General features: G+C 41.8%; 1 protein-coding gene across 2 annotated transcripts in view; it reads right to left on the minus strand.

Annotated features, from left to right (window-relative positions):
• Positions 1–18,040, minus strand: part of LOC102945770 (ranBP2-like and GRIP domain-containing protein 3) — a 65,676-nt gene that overhangs the window by 11,098 nt on the left and 36,538 nt on the right. For both annotated transcript variants that reach the window (XM_037897561.2, XM_037897568.2), the window contains exons 18-22: positions 17,109–17,247; positions 16,802–16,899; positions 11,547–16,242; positions 2,677–2,841; positions 1,497–1,589 (exon numbers count right to left, since the gene is read on the minus strand). In XM_037897561.2, coding sequence (XP_037753489.1) covers positions 1,497–1,589; positions 2,677–2,841; positions 11,547–16,242; positions 16,802–16,899; positions 17,109–17,247 — 5,191 coding nt within the window. The remainder of the gene's footprint in view (positions 1–1,496; positions 1,590–2,676; positions 2,842–11,546; positions 16,243–16,801; positions 16,900–17,108; positions 17,248–18,040) is intronic.

Consider the following 18,040-nt stretch of genomic DNA (forward strand, 5'->3'; position numbering starts at 1 on the left):
GGGGTTACTGCGTCACTCACTCAAATTTTGCCCAGCCGGCCCTCCATTGTCACGGTGGAAGGGTGGCTGGGTCAAACTTGAGCAGCACTATGACTCAGCGCATTGTTGCAGCACCTAGAACGGGGAGCTGAGCCCAGCCAGCATCGTGGCCCTTTGATGTATTCTGGCAACCCAATTTTGGGTCATGACCCACAGGTTGAGAAACTCTGGACTAGATGATTGTGGGTCTAGTGCCCTCTGTTATATTGTCCTCTCTGTGTCCAAGAAAGCTTGCATTGAGTTCTCAAGATGGTCTTCTCTAGCTTTCTGAGTGCACCTGGAGAATGAGCGACCACTCAGGAATATGTCCTTTTCCTAGTCTGAGTAGACATCAGAAGTGGCCATCCTCAACAGGTGTCACACCTTCACATGAAGAACGGGTCTTGAATTTCAAGTTTAGCTTCTGCCATGGTGCTAGGCCCCTGTATAGGGGAGGAAGAGGTGTCTATTGTAACAAACTTAAGTGAAAATTATTTTGGGGGGCTTTTCTGCCAGTGGGCAGATACTAATGAACCCAAAACGAACTAATTAGGTAACACTAGCATAGCGTGCAGAAAAGGTTGCCACTGCAGGGGTTCCATCCCACTGCCACAGATGTTAAGGAACGGACAGTGAGTTGGGCCTGCTTCAACCTTTATGTCCTCAGGTGGAGCTGGAATAGGGAAAGAAGACACCTAGGGCACAGGTGCAGCCCAAATACACACTGCTGGCCACACACACTAAGAATGGAATACATGTGGACAGTCACTGGAAGACTAGGGAGAATTTACTTAGCTCACCTTCCTTACTTTATAACCTTAAGGATGAAAATACTAGTGCTGAGATTGCAAAGTTTAAAATCTATTCAGAGAAGTTACTGAGATTTACAGGAAGAAACTTCTGCTGGTTTCTGATAGATAGTATGGTCAAGACAACCTGGAGGAAAGAATGCTCCACCTGCTTTATAGTGTGTAGTTCTAAAGCCTCTAGGGCTTCATGTTCATTTTTATTACATTCCAGAGAAATCATTATGGAATTCTGAGTATGTCAGCGTATTCCATCCTGCCATCAATTTAGTAAATACAATGTAGGTCCTGACAACGAGCTATTCCTGTGTACAAGTTTGCCTAAATATACATATACATATCAATTACATACCCTAATGTGCATAAAAAGTTCAATACCAGGATAATTAAAGAAACTGCTAGAACTTGTGCCCAATTTGAGGTTGCTCTCCTAGACTTGGTATCTTAAATTATTTTTGGATGTGAAGTGCATGTTGTATATATATCTATCACCCTCCACAAAGGCGCAGCACTGATGGAATACAAGGTATGACAGATTTTAAGATTTGATTACTCTAAATATTTAGGCATGAAAAAGTAGCGTTAAGAGGTTTTAAGTTAAGCAGCAGTTTAGAGTTATACTTTCAAATCAGAGGGTGTAGCTGAAAATTCTGTTTTAAAGTTTTTATTTACCTTGCACAGGATCTTTTGATGTTTTATGCTCTTTGGGATCATCAGGATATAGCTTTCCATTAAGTTTCTTAACAGCCATTTCATAGTCTTCATCTTAAAGAAACAGAATTGAGAAGAGCCAGTGATTTCACAACACACCCCTTCTGGGAACCATCCATTCTAGTTACCCTATTCAGACTTGCAAGTCACTCAGGTTAGGGAATCATGAGCTGCGTATTCACATTAGCTTCTAATTTTTAAGAAAGGAACAGCCAAACAGGAAAAATTTAATCTAAATATTTCTTGTTGTGGTTGTGTATGTATTTGTTGATGTAGTTAAATGTTGAAACGCTCCTTCAATATAGACAGTTCTGATTTTGGGGCAAATTCAGTCTTCTGTTTCATGCTGCCCAAAATAATTTCATATTAAGTAGTTTCACAGCAGGATTAAGAGATAAACAAGGAAAATTTTACACATAAGCAGCAGTTAATTAGCAAAACTGGATAAGGAATCAGAAAGGAAAGGGATAGTTAAATGTGTTGATTTATAAATATGCTACAAAGTCTTTATGAAGTATTTATTTCTCAGGGCAAACTTTAGTTTAGTTAGACAATCACAGTCCTCAACAGCAACCAGATTCATAAATGCGTTGAAACATTTAGCATCTTAACATTAGGATTGTCAGAACATTAGTTATTTTAAAAAAGCCATTTACTTTGAGAGGATGTTGTGGGACCCCTTCTGTTACTTTTCCATACCATTTTTAAAAGTTTTGGGATACAAAAGGTGTGTTCATAATTTCATGTTTTCCCAGAATTGCCTCCCAAATAGGGAGGTAAGAAAGAAGAGCAGAACATATTTCATTTGTGGTTCCATTAGTCTACCCAACCAACTGAGCTTCAACCAGATAGGGGCCATTCTTGGTGCTTCTGGAGTCAGACCCCTGAGGTCCTGAACATACTCCACTGAATCCCCTTTTATCGTTCCAAGAACTAGCTTAATTGTTATAAGCCATATACGGCTGAGTTGAGCTACGCCACAGTAATGTGAAGATCTCATTACACAATCTCTGGCCACAAGAGACTGGAACACTGTCTCTTCAGAATAGGGATAATGCTTCCTCAGAGCACAAGAGACCCCCACCACACTACTGTTGCTCTAGTTAACCCAGAGTGGATGAACAAATTTCCAGCTCCTTACCATCATCCTCTTCACTTAAGTAGCCAGGCTTATTCTTGTAGCAGAAGAATGTTGAAGGTAGTTTAAGAGAGTCAGCAAGAGCTCTTTGTCCAGGGGTAGGTGTTAGTTCATAAACAATGAGTACATCAGAGGGAAGTTCTGCATCAGTTTCCTTTTTCCTCTCAACTGTTACAAAAACCAAAAAGATTAACAGGATCAAAATGAAGATGCTTGAGAGCAAATCTGAAAATAACCTCTACAGCTAAAGTCATTCTGAAGACAAAATTAGACAAAACATGTAAGCTGCAAATATATATAGACACAAGAAACTAAGCATCAAAATTATGACAGAACACTAAGAAAGGGATTTAGTATGAAGAAAGAAATGTGTCCTTCCAACATCAACACACAATAGTACATACTTAGGTGTCACACCATGCTTTTCACTAGGCATAAAGCTAGAGTTGCCAACTTTCTAATAGCAAAAAACCAAACATCTTTGCACCGCCGCCCGCCAATTCTTCAAGGCCCCACCCCTGCTCACTTTATCTCCCCTCCCTTGCTCTCCCCCACCAGCTCATTTTCACTGGGTTGGGGTGCAGGATGGGGTGAGGGGTTTGGCTGGGGGTGCAGGCTCTGGGATGCAGGAGGTGGCTCCAGGCTGGAGGTGTGGGAGGAGGTATAGGCTCTGGGCTGGAGGTGTGAGCTTTGGGTCTGGATGTAGAGTTTGCAGTTCAGGATGGGGCTCCAGGCTGGGGCCGAAGGGTTTGGATGCATAAGGGGCTCAGGGCTGGGAGGGAGTAAAGGCTCTAGCTGGGGGTGCAGGCTCTGGGCTGGGTGGTTCGGCGTGCAGGAGGCGGCTCCGGACTGGGGATGAGGTGTGGTAGGGGATGCAGGCTCCAGGAGAGAGTTTAGGTGTGGGAGAGGGCTCAGAGCTGAGGCAGAGGATTGGGGTACAGGATGGGGTGTGGGCTCTGGGAGGGAGTTCAGATGCGGGAGGGGGCTCAGGGCTGGGGTGCAGGAGGGAGCTCAGGGCACTTAACTTGGGTGGCTCCCCAGAAGCTCCCTCTGACTCCTAGATGGAGGCATGGCCAGGCCAGTGGGAGCTGCGGGGACAGTGTGCGGAGCCCCCCGTGGCTGCCTCTATGCCTAGGTGCTGAACATGCCGGCAGCCGCACAGAGCTGGGTGGGGAGCCTGCCTGTGCTGCCAACCAGACTTTTAACAGTCCTGTCTGCAGTGCTGACCAGGGCCGCCAAGGTCCCTTTTCGAGCGGGCGTTCCAGCTGAAAATCGGACACCTGGCAATCCTACATAAAGCATGCTTCAGTCTTCATGGTCCTTACTTCTGTTTATTTTCATCACACAACTTAAGTTAGACTCAACTGCTGCATGCATTTTAATTTTTAAATTTAGAAAGCTATTTAAATAGTAAAGTGGCATACTGAGTACTATGAATTTGAGCAATGGAGCATAATTTTATTAAAATCCACTTTTAAAGATGCAATGTAGAGACACAACTAAATTGCATGCCAAGTTTTGTTATCTACTATTCTCTTACACTTTTGCAAGTGTAGCTTTAGCCCCCACATTCCTTGTTCCGAGACCCCCCGGTCCCTAATCACCCCCAGGACCCCACGCCCTACCCAACCCCCCCTGCTCCCTGTCCCCCAACTGCTCCGACCCCTATCCACACCCCCCGACCCGACAGGCACTCACTGGCAGCGGTGGGAAGCGGAGCAACACGGCCCCAGCCTGCTCCACTCCGCCAGCTCCCAGCCACGTCGCTCCGCTTCTCGCTGCCGGTGAGCGTGGGGAGGTTGGGGAAAGGATGCCCCCCGTACTCAATGGCAGCTGGAAGCGGAGCGCCATGGCTGGGAGCTGGCGGAGTGGAGCGGGCGGGGGCCAGGCTGCTCCACTTCCCGCTGCCAGTGAGTGCGGGGAGGTTGGGGAAAGGACACCCTTCGCACTCACTGGCGGTGGGAAGCGGAGCGACGCGGCCTGAGCCATCTCTGCTTTCCTTGCCTCGGCCCCAGCCATGTCGCTGTGTATGCGCACGCGTGTGTTGGGGAAAGGTCCCACACTCACCTGCGGTGGGACGTGGAGCACCGCGGCTGAGAGCTGGCGGAGTGGAGCGGGCTGGGGCTGGGCTGCTCCGCTTCCACAGCTGCTGGTGAGTGCGGGGGGATCCCTTCCCCTAAGCCCCCTCCCCTGAGCGACATAGCGGGGTCTGGGTTGAGGGAAGCGGAGCGGGCTGCTCCCGGCCCCCCGCTGATCCCATGGGCCACTCTGGGACTGCAGGGCCCCAAAAGTGCCACCCTACAGCTCCTGCCTCCCAGATCCTGGGGGGTGGGAGCCCCTGATCGCCCCCGAGACCCTCTGCCCCATATCCAACCCTTCGGGCCCGGCCCGGCACCCTTAACACACTGTTCAGAGCAGCGTGTCAGAGCTTTACCGCGTTGTATGCAAACCCGCGTTATATCGGGTCGGGTTATATTGGGATAGAGGTGTATATCCTTTCAGGCTTTTAGATGTTACAGAGATGACATCTCAATCCTTACTGCAACAGTCACTGCTCATCACTGAAACTTGGGCACCCCCGGAATTACTCTGTTTGTCCAGATCTTACTCTACTTCCACTATAGTATTAGCACTAGTTTAACACAGCTCCAAAGAGCAGTGCAGATGAAACCTAAAGAGTAGCTGCTGCTAGACAAAGTTTCCATGTGCTTTATGTGTTCTAAAAAAGGAGAACAGTTTGCATAGCACATCTTTTGAAGATTCCCTCCCTCAAAAGAGTAATTAGTTCAAGAACTAATCAAGGCTGGGTTTAAAACCATAGCAGTTAAGAGATCCAAGTACCAAAAACATCCTACTTTTTAGTCCATGCTCCAACTACTCAAATAGAGCTACACCAAGTTTCATACTTGACATGAAAGTTTACTCTGAGCAAGCCCACCTCAGAATACTTCAGCACAAGCGCTCATCAGTCATATCTGGTTAAAAACATGGTTTGTTGTAGGGTTATAGTGAGATTAACTCTCAAAAGAGAATGAAGAATTTGGTACATATAACCTTAGAGGTGTGTCGTCAAGAACAAAGCTGAGGAAGAGTGGGAAAGCTCATGCTGCTACTGGCCATGCAACACCCATTCTATGGCTAGCTATAGGATTTTAGTTCCAGTGTTGCCAATCCAGCATCTTTCATGAGCACCAAGCTTCCAGTAAACCTTCATTAAATCCAACATGCAGAAAACATACATTACTTCCATGCAATAAAGCAAGTAATGAAATAAGTTCAAGGTACACAGTAGTGTACTAAAAAGAAAAGTCTGTTCAGATTAAGCAAGATTGTGGCCAAAATCATCCAAGGAGTCCAATATCTGCTTGGCATCATTGCAACATCCTAGTATTCCAATTCCCACTTCACAAAATGCATAGTTCAGAAGACAAGTTACAAAACACGTATTGCAGACAACTGACAAAATTTAGCCAGATTTGGTTGTTTAGAAGAGTCAGTTTGTCCTTGTTTCATGTTTTGCTATTAACATTCCAAAATCTGATTTTCCCATTATATGAATGGACATAGCTGAGCTATTTAAAACAGCTATGAGAAATTTTATATGCCACTGTTTAACTACCACAAAACCAAAATTAGATTCTGAAGACTGAGCAGATACAAGGAAAATAATTATGATCCATCAATAGTGTTCATTTCATAACATTAGAAAAGAGGCATTATTCATCCAAAGCAGCTCTCTACTGCTGTCCTAGCATTTTGCTTTTCTTTTAACTTACTGATGTCAAGAATAGGTAGAACTAAATATCGGAGTCTGGACTGCTAGTGTTTGATAGCTGTGAACTGATTTTTTAATGATATTGAAGATTTTGTAGACCTAAAGATTAATTGAGTTTTCTCTGTAAATACTTTGATATCATTAGGACACGTTACTGAAAGACTCAGAGGCTGGTTTCTGGATGGCTTATATTAACAAACATCCTTGCTTCGCTCTAAGGGTGATCATTTTGGCAGAGGGGTTAGAACTACTATGTTCTGTTAATAGTTAAATTTTTCTAGAGAGTTGCCTTTTTCCAAGGCTGGAAGGAAAGAGCTTGAGTTTCTACCTTGATTCTAAAAAGGAATATCACCATCAGTAATCCTTGACTACATTTTTAATGGGTTGGATTTGAAAGGCAGATTTCAGGCATGTCCTCTATTAATTCCCCCCCCCTCACATCAGATCAGTACATCTGAAGGCTCAGCTGTAGTCAAATGAGGATTCTGATATTTTTTCATATCAATTTTTTAAAAAGAATAAAATTCACACCATATTTCCAAGGTCTGTAATGCAGAAGAACCTGTTGAACTAGATCTTGTAGAGTGTTATAGTCTCTACCTATGGAAGTTAAGAACAGTTTGAAACTTTCAAAAAAATATATGGATTCTTTGTGTTTTCCATGTAACAATTCACCTTAATGGAGCATCACAAAAGTAAATTTTGAGGTAGAAGCTTCATTTTAAGATCAGGGAATATTTTGTGCAACTTAATCCAGTGAATGTGAGATCAGAAAGTGTTTACTATTTTAGTTTTTCCTCTTTTACAAACTAATATCAAGTTATGGGTACTCACCATTTTAAAATATCAACTGCACTATATATTCATCACTTTTTCCTCTGTAAAGGAAGACGATTAAGGGCATAGCTACATTTAAAGATGTAGAGCGCTTTGAGTTAAACCAGCCTTCGGAGAGTGCAATTGGGGAAGTGCTGCAGTCTGTCCACACTGATACCTGCAAGCGCACTGGAGTGGCCACATTAGCAGCTCTTGCAATGCCACAGAGAGCAGTGCACTGTGGTAGCTATCCCAGCATGCAAGTGGCTATAACGTGCTTTTCAAATGGGGGGGGGGGTGGAGTGGAGTGTGACAGGGAGTGTGTTGTGTGTATGGGGGGGAGGAGGGTTTTTGGGGGGCTGAGAGCATGCCAGCATGCTATCTTTTAAGTTCAGACAGCAGCAGACCCTCCCTCACCCCCACCTCTCTCTCACACAGCATTCCACACTAATGGCTTGCTTTGTCCAGGAGCAGACAAGCATGCCGGCTGTCAGAAACAGAGCTTTGAAAGGGCATATCTGCATTCCTAAAGCGAGTTCAAAACAATGAAAAGAGTGGCCACCTGATTTAAGAGGATTATGGGACGTTTATGGAGGCCGATCAAAGCGCAGTAATGCAACACCTCGTTCACACTGACACTGCAGCGTTTCAGCTGAGACACACCAAGCGTTATGCTTCTGGTGGAGGTGGATTACCAGGAGCGCTCCAGCTACAGAATCCAGGCACTCTACGTGCCTTGCCAGTGTAGATGGGTCATGAGTTAGGGCGCCCGGGGCTGCTTTAATGCGCTCTAACTTGCAAGCGTCAAGCCCTAAGATAACAAAGAACAAATTTAGCCGGGGGAAAAGAATCAAGAACATTTACTTTACCTCACAAACAACAAATGAGACTAACTGAAGGTTTTCAATTTAGAATCTGATTAAATTTAGAAGTAGCAATATTGTTCTTTTAATAAATAAAGAGTTAGTATTGATGGAAGCACGTAATATACCTTTTCAGATTATAATGATGGAAAACACTTTTTGGATGCTATAGGAACTAACAGTGTTAGAACAGTGAGAAGCATTTGTTTTATGGAGACAACATTTGACCAAGTTTTACTTAATCAGGTAGAACTGCCAGTATTTAGGTTATACCATGCATTTGTTGTAAGATCTGGTTATACATATTTAGTACTGAGGACTGTTGCAGCACTCAAGTATAAGATATTCTCGGTGTATCTTTGTATTTTTTTAAAAAAAACATTGAACAATGTATACAGCTTATCTATAGTTATATTATTTTAAAGGAAAAAAAAATAAAGTTTCCAAAAGTTCTCACCAACTTGGTTAATTCAGCAAGTAGTCAGACACACAACAAAAGTCTATTTTTTAAAAGAAGTTAGGTGCAGAGCAACTCCTTACGCAGCCACACACTGGGTGAGTAGAGAGCACTGGACTCCCAGTCTCAGAATGTGACTTAATTATGAAAAGGGCCAGAAGTAAACAACTAGGTGACCAGTGAGTGAACTTTTGAACACTTCCAGTAGCAAAACAGGTGGATTCAATTCAGACACTAGCTTGAAAAACTCAAGAGTTCAGGAGATCTGACTCTGCCTCCCATTTCACAGATGCTTATTTTTAAGGATATACAGTTCTTACTGGCTAGACACTGGGAATGGAACTGAGCCAGTTTGAAACCCTCTTCATAAGGAATTCCAACATCATCCTGAGCATACTCCGTGAAATTTCTCATACATCTTCTCATCTTCCTAGGGAAGATTTTAGCAAGCAGATCTGGAGTTCCTATGGTAAATTTGAAGCAATACAAAAGCCAAAAGTCTATGAAGTAGAGCGCTCCAAGAGCGCCACTTGTGTGAATTAAAAAAAACCCTAAACTAACAGAGGGTAGGGAGACATTCTTTTGCTATGACAGGTACAAAGTCAAAAACACACTAATTCTAACTACTGCTCTTCAGCATGCATATTAAATTTGTGTAAATTTTCATACCATTATATAGCCAACTGCTTTGCCACAACTGGGCAATTGTCAGTACCAGCTAAAGAGTGATTTCATCACACATTCAGTGCAGTGTGTAAATACCTTTACTATCGGGTTGGAAGGAAGGTGTGCTGGTCCAAAAGGCCATTGGATTAGATTTAAAAAGACTAAAATTAAATCCTAGAAAATAAATTATGTGGGTTTAAGTGTTTATTTGGATTTTTAGAGGGGCACAAACATATCTAAGTTCTTAAGTGTATATCTCCAGTATCTAGAGATCACAATCAGCTAATGAATATTTGCATTGCCTGCTGTACCTGTTTATCAATCTACTCAATATATGTAAACAAGCAGCAGCTATCAAGTTTTTCCTACCAGGATACTTTACTACATAGATCTGCATACTTGTCATAATTCTGAAATCCACTTTTAGTCCAAAATTCTGCATTGTCCATTTTTTACTGCAATTTAGTCAAAGTATTTCTATTTAACAAATTGATTTGACTGCTCTTCCCCCTCCCCCCCCCCAACTTTTAAATGCCAATACAATCATATGCTTCATATAATATTTTGGGCCCTGCCAAATTCATGGCCATGAAAAACGAAGCATGGACCATGAAATCTGGTCTCCCTCTGCATGAAATCTGGTCTTGTGTGCTTTTACCCCACGCTATACAGATTTCACAGGGGAGACCAGTTTTTCTCAAATTGGGGGTCCTGACCCAAAAGGGAGTTGCAGGGAGATCACAAGGTTATTTTAGGGGGGTCATGGTATTGCCACCCTTACTTCTGTGCTGCCTTCAGAACTGGGCAGCCAGAGAGCGGTGGCTGTTGGCCAGGTGCCTAGCTCTGAAGGCAGCGCCCTGCCAGCAGCAGCATAGAAGTAAGGGTGGCAATACCATACCATGCCTCCCTTACTTCTGTTCTGCTGCTGGCGACGGATCTGCCTTCAGAGCTGGGCTCCTGACCAGCAGCCACTGCTCTCCAGTTGCCCACCTCTGAAGGCAGCACTGTCGCCAGCAGTAGCTAGGGTAGCAGTACCGCAACCCCCCACCCCCCCAACAATAACCTTGCAACCACCCCACAACTCCTGATTGGGTCAGGATCCCTACAATTAGAACATTGCAATTTCAGATTTAAATAGCTGAAATCATGAAATTTATTATTTTTAAAATTTGATGACTGTGAAATTGACCAAAATGGACTGTGAATTTGATAGGGCCCTAATATGTTAAACATTACTAGCTATATAATGCAATGAAATATTCAGTTTCTACTGTAAAGTTGTACATGGCTATTTAAAGGTGAAGCCCAAGAGTTTGCCCAGCAGAAGATACAAATAAATCAAAGTTATATAATTTATTCTGTCTGCTAAGACAACAGAGCAATACCAGGATTTGTGCAGCCTCTTCAAACCAGACCTCTGAAGTGACTGGCTGTGGGCAGCACTTTGATCACAAGAGACTGGAGTCAAATTTCATATACCATACAACTGTCTTCAAGCAGGATATTTCCCTGACAAATATTTCACTCTGCTGCTGAAAAATTTAGGAATCAGATAAGAAAAAACAGTAAGACGAAAAATCTAGTTTACACCATTCTACTAATACCACCTAGTCAAAATACATCAGCAGCACTCAAGTTTTTATGTTATGGCAGGTTTCAGCTAAACCACTGTGCCTCTCCATAAAGAAATGGAAGCCAAAGTTTTCAAACATCATTGTCTAAAGACAGGTCCCTGCATCTGTATTTAAGTACCAAAATAAAAGGCATAATTTCAGAAGTGATGACAGAACAAGGAGTAATAGTCACAAGTTGCAGTGGGGGAGGTTTAGGTTGGACCCTGATATTCTGTGATTCTAAGTGCTGACAAGACTACCTACTTAGGTACAAGTCCAACTTATGGATTCCGGTTCCAAACTTTAGGCAACCACATTTGAAAATTTTGGCCCGAGTGCATAGGTAATTACTAGCTCGTCTGAATTCCTAGATATGGGCAGAGTTATGCTGACCTAGCACAATAGTTCAGACATCCCCTGCCCCCTCACCATGCACAAAGAGAACAATTGTAAGTGAAGGACAAAACCGTAAGATTTTAAGCTAAAGAGGTATTTGCAAGAAACATGAAGTTTGCATTCAACCACTGAAGAGAACACTTTACTCTTATTACAGGGACACAATTTACAGTATTTTCATTGCAATAAAAAGCCACTAACCGCTTTCCATGACAAATTTTTCAATAACCTTCTCAAAGTAAAACAACTACTTAGTATAAATAGTTGCCAATTTGGGCAACGCTTACCTTTTTCTAGTGTTTTAAATGTGTAATTAGAGGATCCTGCTGCTGATGTAACCAAGTAATTTTCTCCCTGGCTGTCTGTAGGCTTCTGATTGGCAGTGTAGCTTTCCTGAGGCTCAGTTACTGTGAGCTGTAGTTCTCTCTGCATTATGTTTTGAGACACTGAACTATCCTCTTCACTTTTACTTTTTGAAGGAGAGTTAAAGCTGAAACCGAATAGAGATCCTGTAGCTGAAGTATTTCCAAATGTGAATGGCTTTGATTTTTCACTACTGAAAATGCTCTTGACCGATTCTGAACCAAATACAAACTTTGGAGGAGAAACCACCGTTTTTGTTGGTGTTTCAGAAGTGCTTGACATCTCTGAAACCTCTACAGTCACATCAGAGGTATCACCATCCTGGTTCAGATCAGTTCTCTCCCTGGTGGTCTCCTCCAGTACAGCTACAGCAATTCTGCCACATGGAGACTCTCTTGGTGTACTGGCACGTGAAGAGAGAGGTGTAATCAAGGTGTCTTTTTCTTGGGCATGTTTAGCTTCATCAAAAATTTGCTTAAATGACTCTGCAACATCTTGTAGTTTAAATCGCACAGCTAAGAGCTCTACTTTTCTTTCCCCATCTGCAAAGTCACATGCAGTCCATACCCAGGCTCTTTCAGTTCCTTTCATCTGTTGCATGTTCATGTCTGGTGTTATTCTATGATTGGCACAGAGTTTTAAAACCTGGTCTCTTCTCATTACAATACGAACTTGTTTGTTGTCATAATTCTGCAAGATCTTTATATCTCCAATACCTCTTTCTTTCCATTGATTGGCATCTTTATCATATCTGTAGAGTTTAGCTCTGTGACTGAAGACAACTTGCTCATTTTCTTCACCACTTGCCACTTCTACAAGGTCAGGTAAAGGTACCACAGGTTCAAAGTACTGTCCATCTCTTTCTTCTTCCTGAGTAAGATCAGACTCTTCATCTGTTCCTACAGACAACCTGCTCTGATTCTGTTTGGCAGGAGACTTGGATGGGCTCAAGGCAGATTTGAAACTAAAATTAAATCCTGTTGTAGATTCCCCAAATCTAAATAGGTTTTTTCTCACAGGGCTACTTGCCAGAGGCGAGGCATACACAGAGCTACTTACACTATCATCCAATGCTTCTTCACGTAAATCATAGTTATCCCACTCCAGAGTAGGCCCAGTGCTTTCAGCATGTGGCTTTATAATTAAATCAGAAGTACTACAGGCTGAAGCTGAGTTTTTATTCTCTTCTTCTGTCAATTTAGTTTTATCATCTGTCAAGAAGGTTTTGAGATCTTTCAACCCACTTTTCATTTCTTCTGCTTTCTGTATGAGTTGAGCTGTTCTACCAGTATCCACAAGTTTATGTGGGGTCTGCAGTGGAATATCCAACAGCAGCCTCTGACACTCTTCAAACTTCTGTTTGAATTCCTCAGCCTGCTCTGTCGTCTTGAATTTAGCTGCCAGTTGCTCCAACTTTGCATCTCCATCAGAAAAGTCACTGGCTAGCCACATCCATGCTTTGTCTGAACCAGACAGAGATTTCAAGTTCATGGTAGTTGTTATCCAGTGGTTTGCACATACTTTCAGTACCTGTTCACGTCGCATTAGCATTCTTAGTTTGCCATTAACTTCATTTTTAAGAATTTTCAAGTTGCCAACACCACGTTCTTTCCACTGACTTGTTTCTGGATCAAACCTAAATAGTTTTATTCTTTGTGAATAGAGCACGGTCTCATCTTCTTCCCCTGTCACTAATTCCACTTTTTCAGGCATCTGGACTACAGGTTCAAAATGGATATCATCATTGTCCTCTGTCTTATATGCATCATCCTCCTTCTCAAGATCAACAGAAGTATTAGCCTTGTGAGCTACTTTAGAACTCTGTGAGGAAAATAACTTTTCACCTGCACCTGAAAAACCCTTGAAGTTTGGATCTTTTACACCAAACTGACATTCTTCTCCAGAAGTAGTTTTTGCAAGGTCAGCAAAAGTGAAAGTGCTGCTATTCTGGCCAAATACTAAATCACTGTTCTGTTTGTTAGAGACATTATGAGACTGGATACCAGTTACACCCTTTGAGGGAGTCTCCTTTTTCTCTTTTTCATCACCACTGTTTAAGAAGCCATTGGTACTTTCTTTGGGTGGCTCATCCTTTCTTGTGATATTTTTACTAGGCTCCTGTATGCCAAATTTAAATCCACCTGCGGGCACAGGCATTGAAAAGCTAAATCCTTCTTTTCCAGATTTAACTTCAGTATCTGAAGGAATCTGAAAGTTGAAGGAAGAAGGTGCTTTTCCTTGTTCTGCATGGCCAAATTTAAAACCTTTTTCAGAAAGGTCACACTTAAAACCTGTTCCCAGTTGTCCTCCAGCAGGTTCAGAGAATTTGCTTTTAAGGGCAAATGTAAGAGTTGATGGGGCGTCAGCAACAGGCTTATTACTTGGATTTGGTGCTTGACAAGCTGCGCAGGTTACTGAAGAGCCTTCATTTCGTACCAAGCAAACATTGCAATCCCATTGCCCTTCCTTTCTAGCGAAGAGTCCCTCAAATCCACTTTTCTGGGGTTTACTTGCATCAGCAGTAGAACCAACTCCAGGAGTAAGAGATGCTTGAATAGTAGATGTAGACACATTAGACTGTTTTGGTGAATTGGGATTCTGACAAGCAACACAATTTACAGCTCTTGCTTCATTTCTGACTAGGCACACACTGCAATCCCACTGACCTTCTTTTTTAGAGAATGCAGCTCCAAAATCATTGTGTGTAGTCTTCGGAACATCTCCTTGGCCACTTTTAAATGAAGCTTGCTGACCAAATACTGGCATGTTAGTTCTATTTGGATTCTGGCAGGAAACACATTTAGATGTAGTGGGCTCGTTTCTCACGAAGCAAACATGGCAATCCCAGTGACCTTCTTTTTTAGCAAAAACTGATCCAAATTTATCGTGTGTGGTATCAGTGTTGGGTTTGAAAGCTGCTGAAGTTTCAGGTAATGGTACAGCATGCATTTCCTTGTTTCTTGGATTCGGACTTTGGCACGCTGAGCAGTTCTTATCAGTAGCTTCATTTTGAACCAGACACACATTACAAGCCCACTGATCTTCCTTCAACATAAACTGTTCCCCAAATCCACTAGTAGTACATGTGGATGGGATTTCCCTACCAAAAGAAAAGGATATCGGTGTAGATGTAGCTGATGTAACTGTAAAACTGCTTTTGCCATCAGGTCCCTTTACAGAACTGCTTGTATTTTGGATTGGAGCCTGGCAAGCACTACACTGGGAAGTAGTTAAACTGTTTTTCACTGAGCAGACATTACACTGCCACATCTCCTCTTTCTTAAACTGAAATCCAAAATTCAGGGTTCCAGGAGTAGTTTTGCAAGGCTCCTTGCTATCCTGATTTGCTATTTCTCTTGTAGTCCCAACACTCTGAATGGCTGGTGTACCAACATTTGAGGTTCTCAAAATATTCTGCACCTCTTCAAACTTATGCTTGAAAAGCATTGCTTCCTCTGGTGTTTTGAATCTAATGGCAAGCTGCTCAGGTTTTGGAAACTCATCTGCATAATCTAAAGCATGCCATACAAATGATTTGTCTGAACCTGCGTTTAGTTGCAGTTTCATATCTGTATTTATATAGTGATTTGCACAGATTTTCAATATTTGCTCCCGCCTCATGAGGAGCCGAATCTTCCCAGATATTTTATGCCTTAGTATTTTCACATTTCCAATGCCCCTTTCTTTCCATTCTTTAGATTCTGTGTCAAAACGGAACAGCTTTGCTCTGTTGCAAAAGAATTCCTCTTCATCTTCCTCACCTGTCTTTACTTCAACCTTGTCAGGGAGTGGCACTACAGGCTCAAAGTGTGGACCATCATCATCATCATCAGCACCATGGATGCTTCCTCCATCAGTTTCATGACTTCTATTGGCCAGATCTGAACTTGGGGTTCCAAACACTGGTTTTCCAGGATCTTGGAAATTGAATATGTCACCCTTGCCAAAACCTGAAGTTTTAGGTTGGTTTTGACCCATATTTTCTGTAAATGAAATGCCTGAAATATTTTTGTTACCAAAACTGAAGGCATTTCTTTGGCCAGTTGTATGATCATGAACTGTTCTTTGCCCCATGTATCGATCATCTTGTAAAGGTTTATCCGATGTCAGAAGACCCAAGAGGCTTTCATTGCTATTAAAAGCTGCACTGGGGGGCTGGCCTACAATCTGAGGTGATGAAAATGTAAAGTCTCCATCATTAGATTTGAAATTAGAGTTAAATTTAAAAGTGGTTGGTTGAGTTGATTGTGCAGGTGTTGTGAAAGAGGATTTTGTTCCTTCTGCTGGTACAGGCTGCCCAAAGGTAGATTTCCCAAATTCTATCACCTTTGATTCTGCAGACTTTGGAATCAGAGGACCAACTGAAGGTTTTGTGAAATAGCCTGGCTCAGGCAATGGTGGATTTGTGCTCGCTTGTGGAACACTGTAATTATAATACTCATCACCACCACGTGGAGACAGAAGTCCAGTAGCAGGAGAATCAAAACGCAAAGAAGCGCCATACATTTCTTGGGAAAATATGCAGGCAGAGGTGTTCTGCAGTGGTGGTGTATGCATTGGCTGTTGATAAGCATATATATGTTGTTGAGGTGTAAGCCTGTTCATGCCATAGACTGGAGCCTAAAAAAAAAAAGATAGATTATTATTTTCTATTTGTACTATGGTAGTGCCTGTACAAACATAAGACAATCCCTGCCCTGAAAAGTTTGTTGATGTTTTTGTTTTTATCTTTAAAATGTATAGACCTTAATATTAAGTGAAGCAGAACAGTTACAAAGATTTGCTTTATAGAAACACCTAGCTGCTTGAGAAGATACTGCTTGTTTCTTCTCTATTCCTTCCTACTACTCCCAAAACTTCTTCCCATCCTACAGAGAAATGGATCTTAGGTATTGTCGAAGATTTTCTCAGTAGAAGATATCATAGTGAGCATATATACTTCAAATACGAATGCAAGAGATTGCTCTTGATGGTTCACCCCCTCCCACACCACCAGAATTTGAGAGGACTCACTCAGTAGGTCATCCACATTTGGGCATTAAGCATAATCCACATAAGTGTGAATATCACACAAGGTTATCCCTAAAAGTCTTCATTGGAAGAATCAGTTTCACATATAGAAATTGAAAATTGATAAAGACTGTAGTTCAAAGCAGTACATTAACAGATCTCTCCTCACCTTTGTTGGTGTTACATTGGTAGCAGCTGTTCTGAGAAGATACTGAGAGTTATATGCAGGCGACTGACTGTAGTAGACTGATGGGCCAGTGGTAGCAACTAAAAGAGAAACACAAGAGTAATTCTATTTTGCCATTACCCAAAAAAGAACCATCTTCAAAAGGTAATGCTTTTCAACAGAAAGGTATTTTTAAGCTCATTTGCAGTGTTTAAACCTTAAATGCCTAATTTATAGCAATTTTAGAGGCTGACCAAGGTCTTCTGAAAACAAGATACAGTAACTGATTAAACTCTCAACACCAGTTTACCTGTTAGTGGAGCTCCATGAAAGTTTTGTGTTCCCTGATAGCCATCTGACATTGTATCTGTGCCATAGCCTTCAGCAGGCCACCGATGAGATGACAAGTTTGAGTTGGAATTATTGAGTTTCATTTCATGCATCTCATTCTATCAGGAGACAGTATTTATATAGTTTACATTAAAATTAAAAAGACAGGTGTAGTTGAATATTAAAACAGATGTTTATTTTGAGGTTAATACTATCTATGCAAAGCCTTAAAAATTCTCAGTTTTACTTTGTTTACCAAACACTGACTTTTACCCTTGACACCCAAGCCTCAGTTTGGAAGGAAGAGATTACTATAGCTGTTTTTGTTTATCATATACAGCAATTTACACTGAAGAGGTTTCTTTGTATGAATTAACAGTCTACTACTAAGCCAGTACACAAAACCAAATATGTAGGTAAAAAAAAGTCAAGTACTAGCAAAAAATGAATTGAATACACCCGAAGTGCCATATTCAACATTATATAAATATCTAAATCTTCCAGTCAAAGGAAAAAACACACATTAGTAGACTAAAAAGAACAGTTCTGAAACAAAAACAGCTAGAGACAAATCTTTTGTCTAAAGTCATCCTTAGAGAGGAGCCAAAGGATGAGCTTTTACTTGGATATCTGCCCTTGCCCTTGATTTTTTTAGCAAATATTGGTAGAGGATGCTCAGATACACTGAAATATTTTTAAGTTATATAATAGCTGAGTTAATTATTTTTAATCTTGAAGTGATGCAAAGACAGGGAACCAATAATATGCTCTCCAACACAGAAAATTTACTAATGTTGCAGAATAACTTTTATTTGCCTTATAGTAACGATGTTGTCATCCATGTGGCTCCCACTTTAGCCAAACAATGACTAACACTGCCCTACCAAATCTGGCATCTGTTCTTGCAGTTAG

This window comes from Chelonia mydas, chromosome 1 (assembly GCF_015237465.2).
Source record: "Chelonia mydas isolate rCheMyd1 chromosome 1, rCheMyd1.pri.v2, whole genome shotgun sequence".
In the NCBI taxonomy this organism is placed as follows: domain Eukaryota; kingdom Metazoa; phylum Chordata; order Testudines; family Cheloniidae; genus Chelonia; species Chelonia mydas.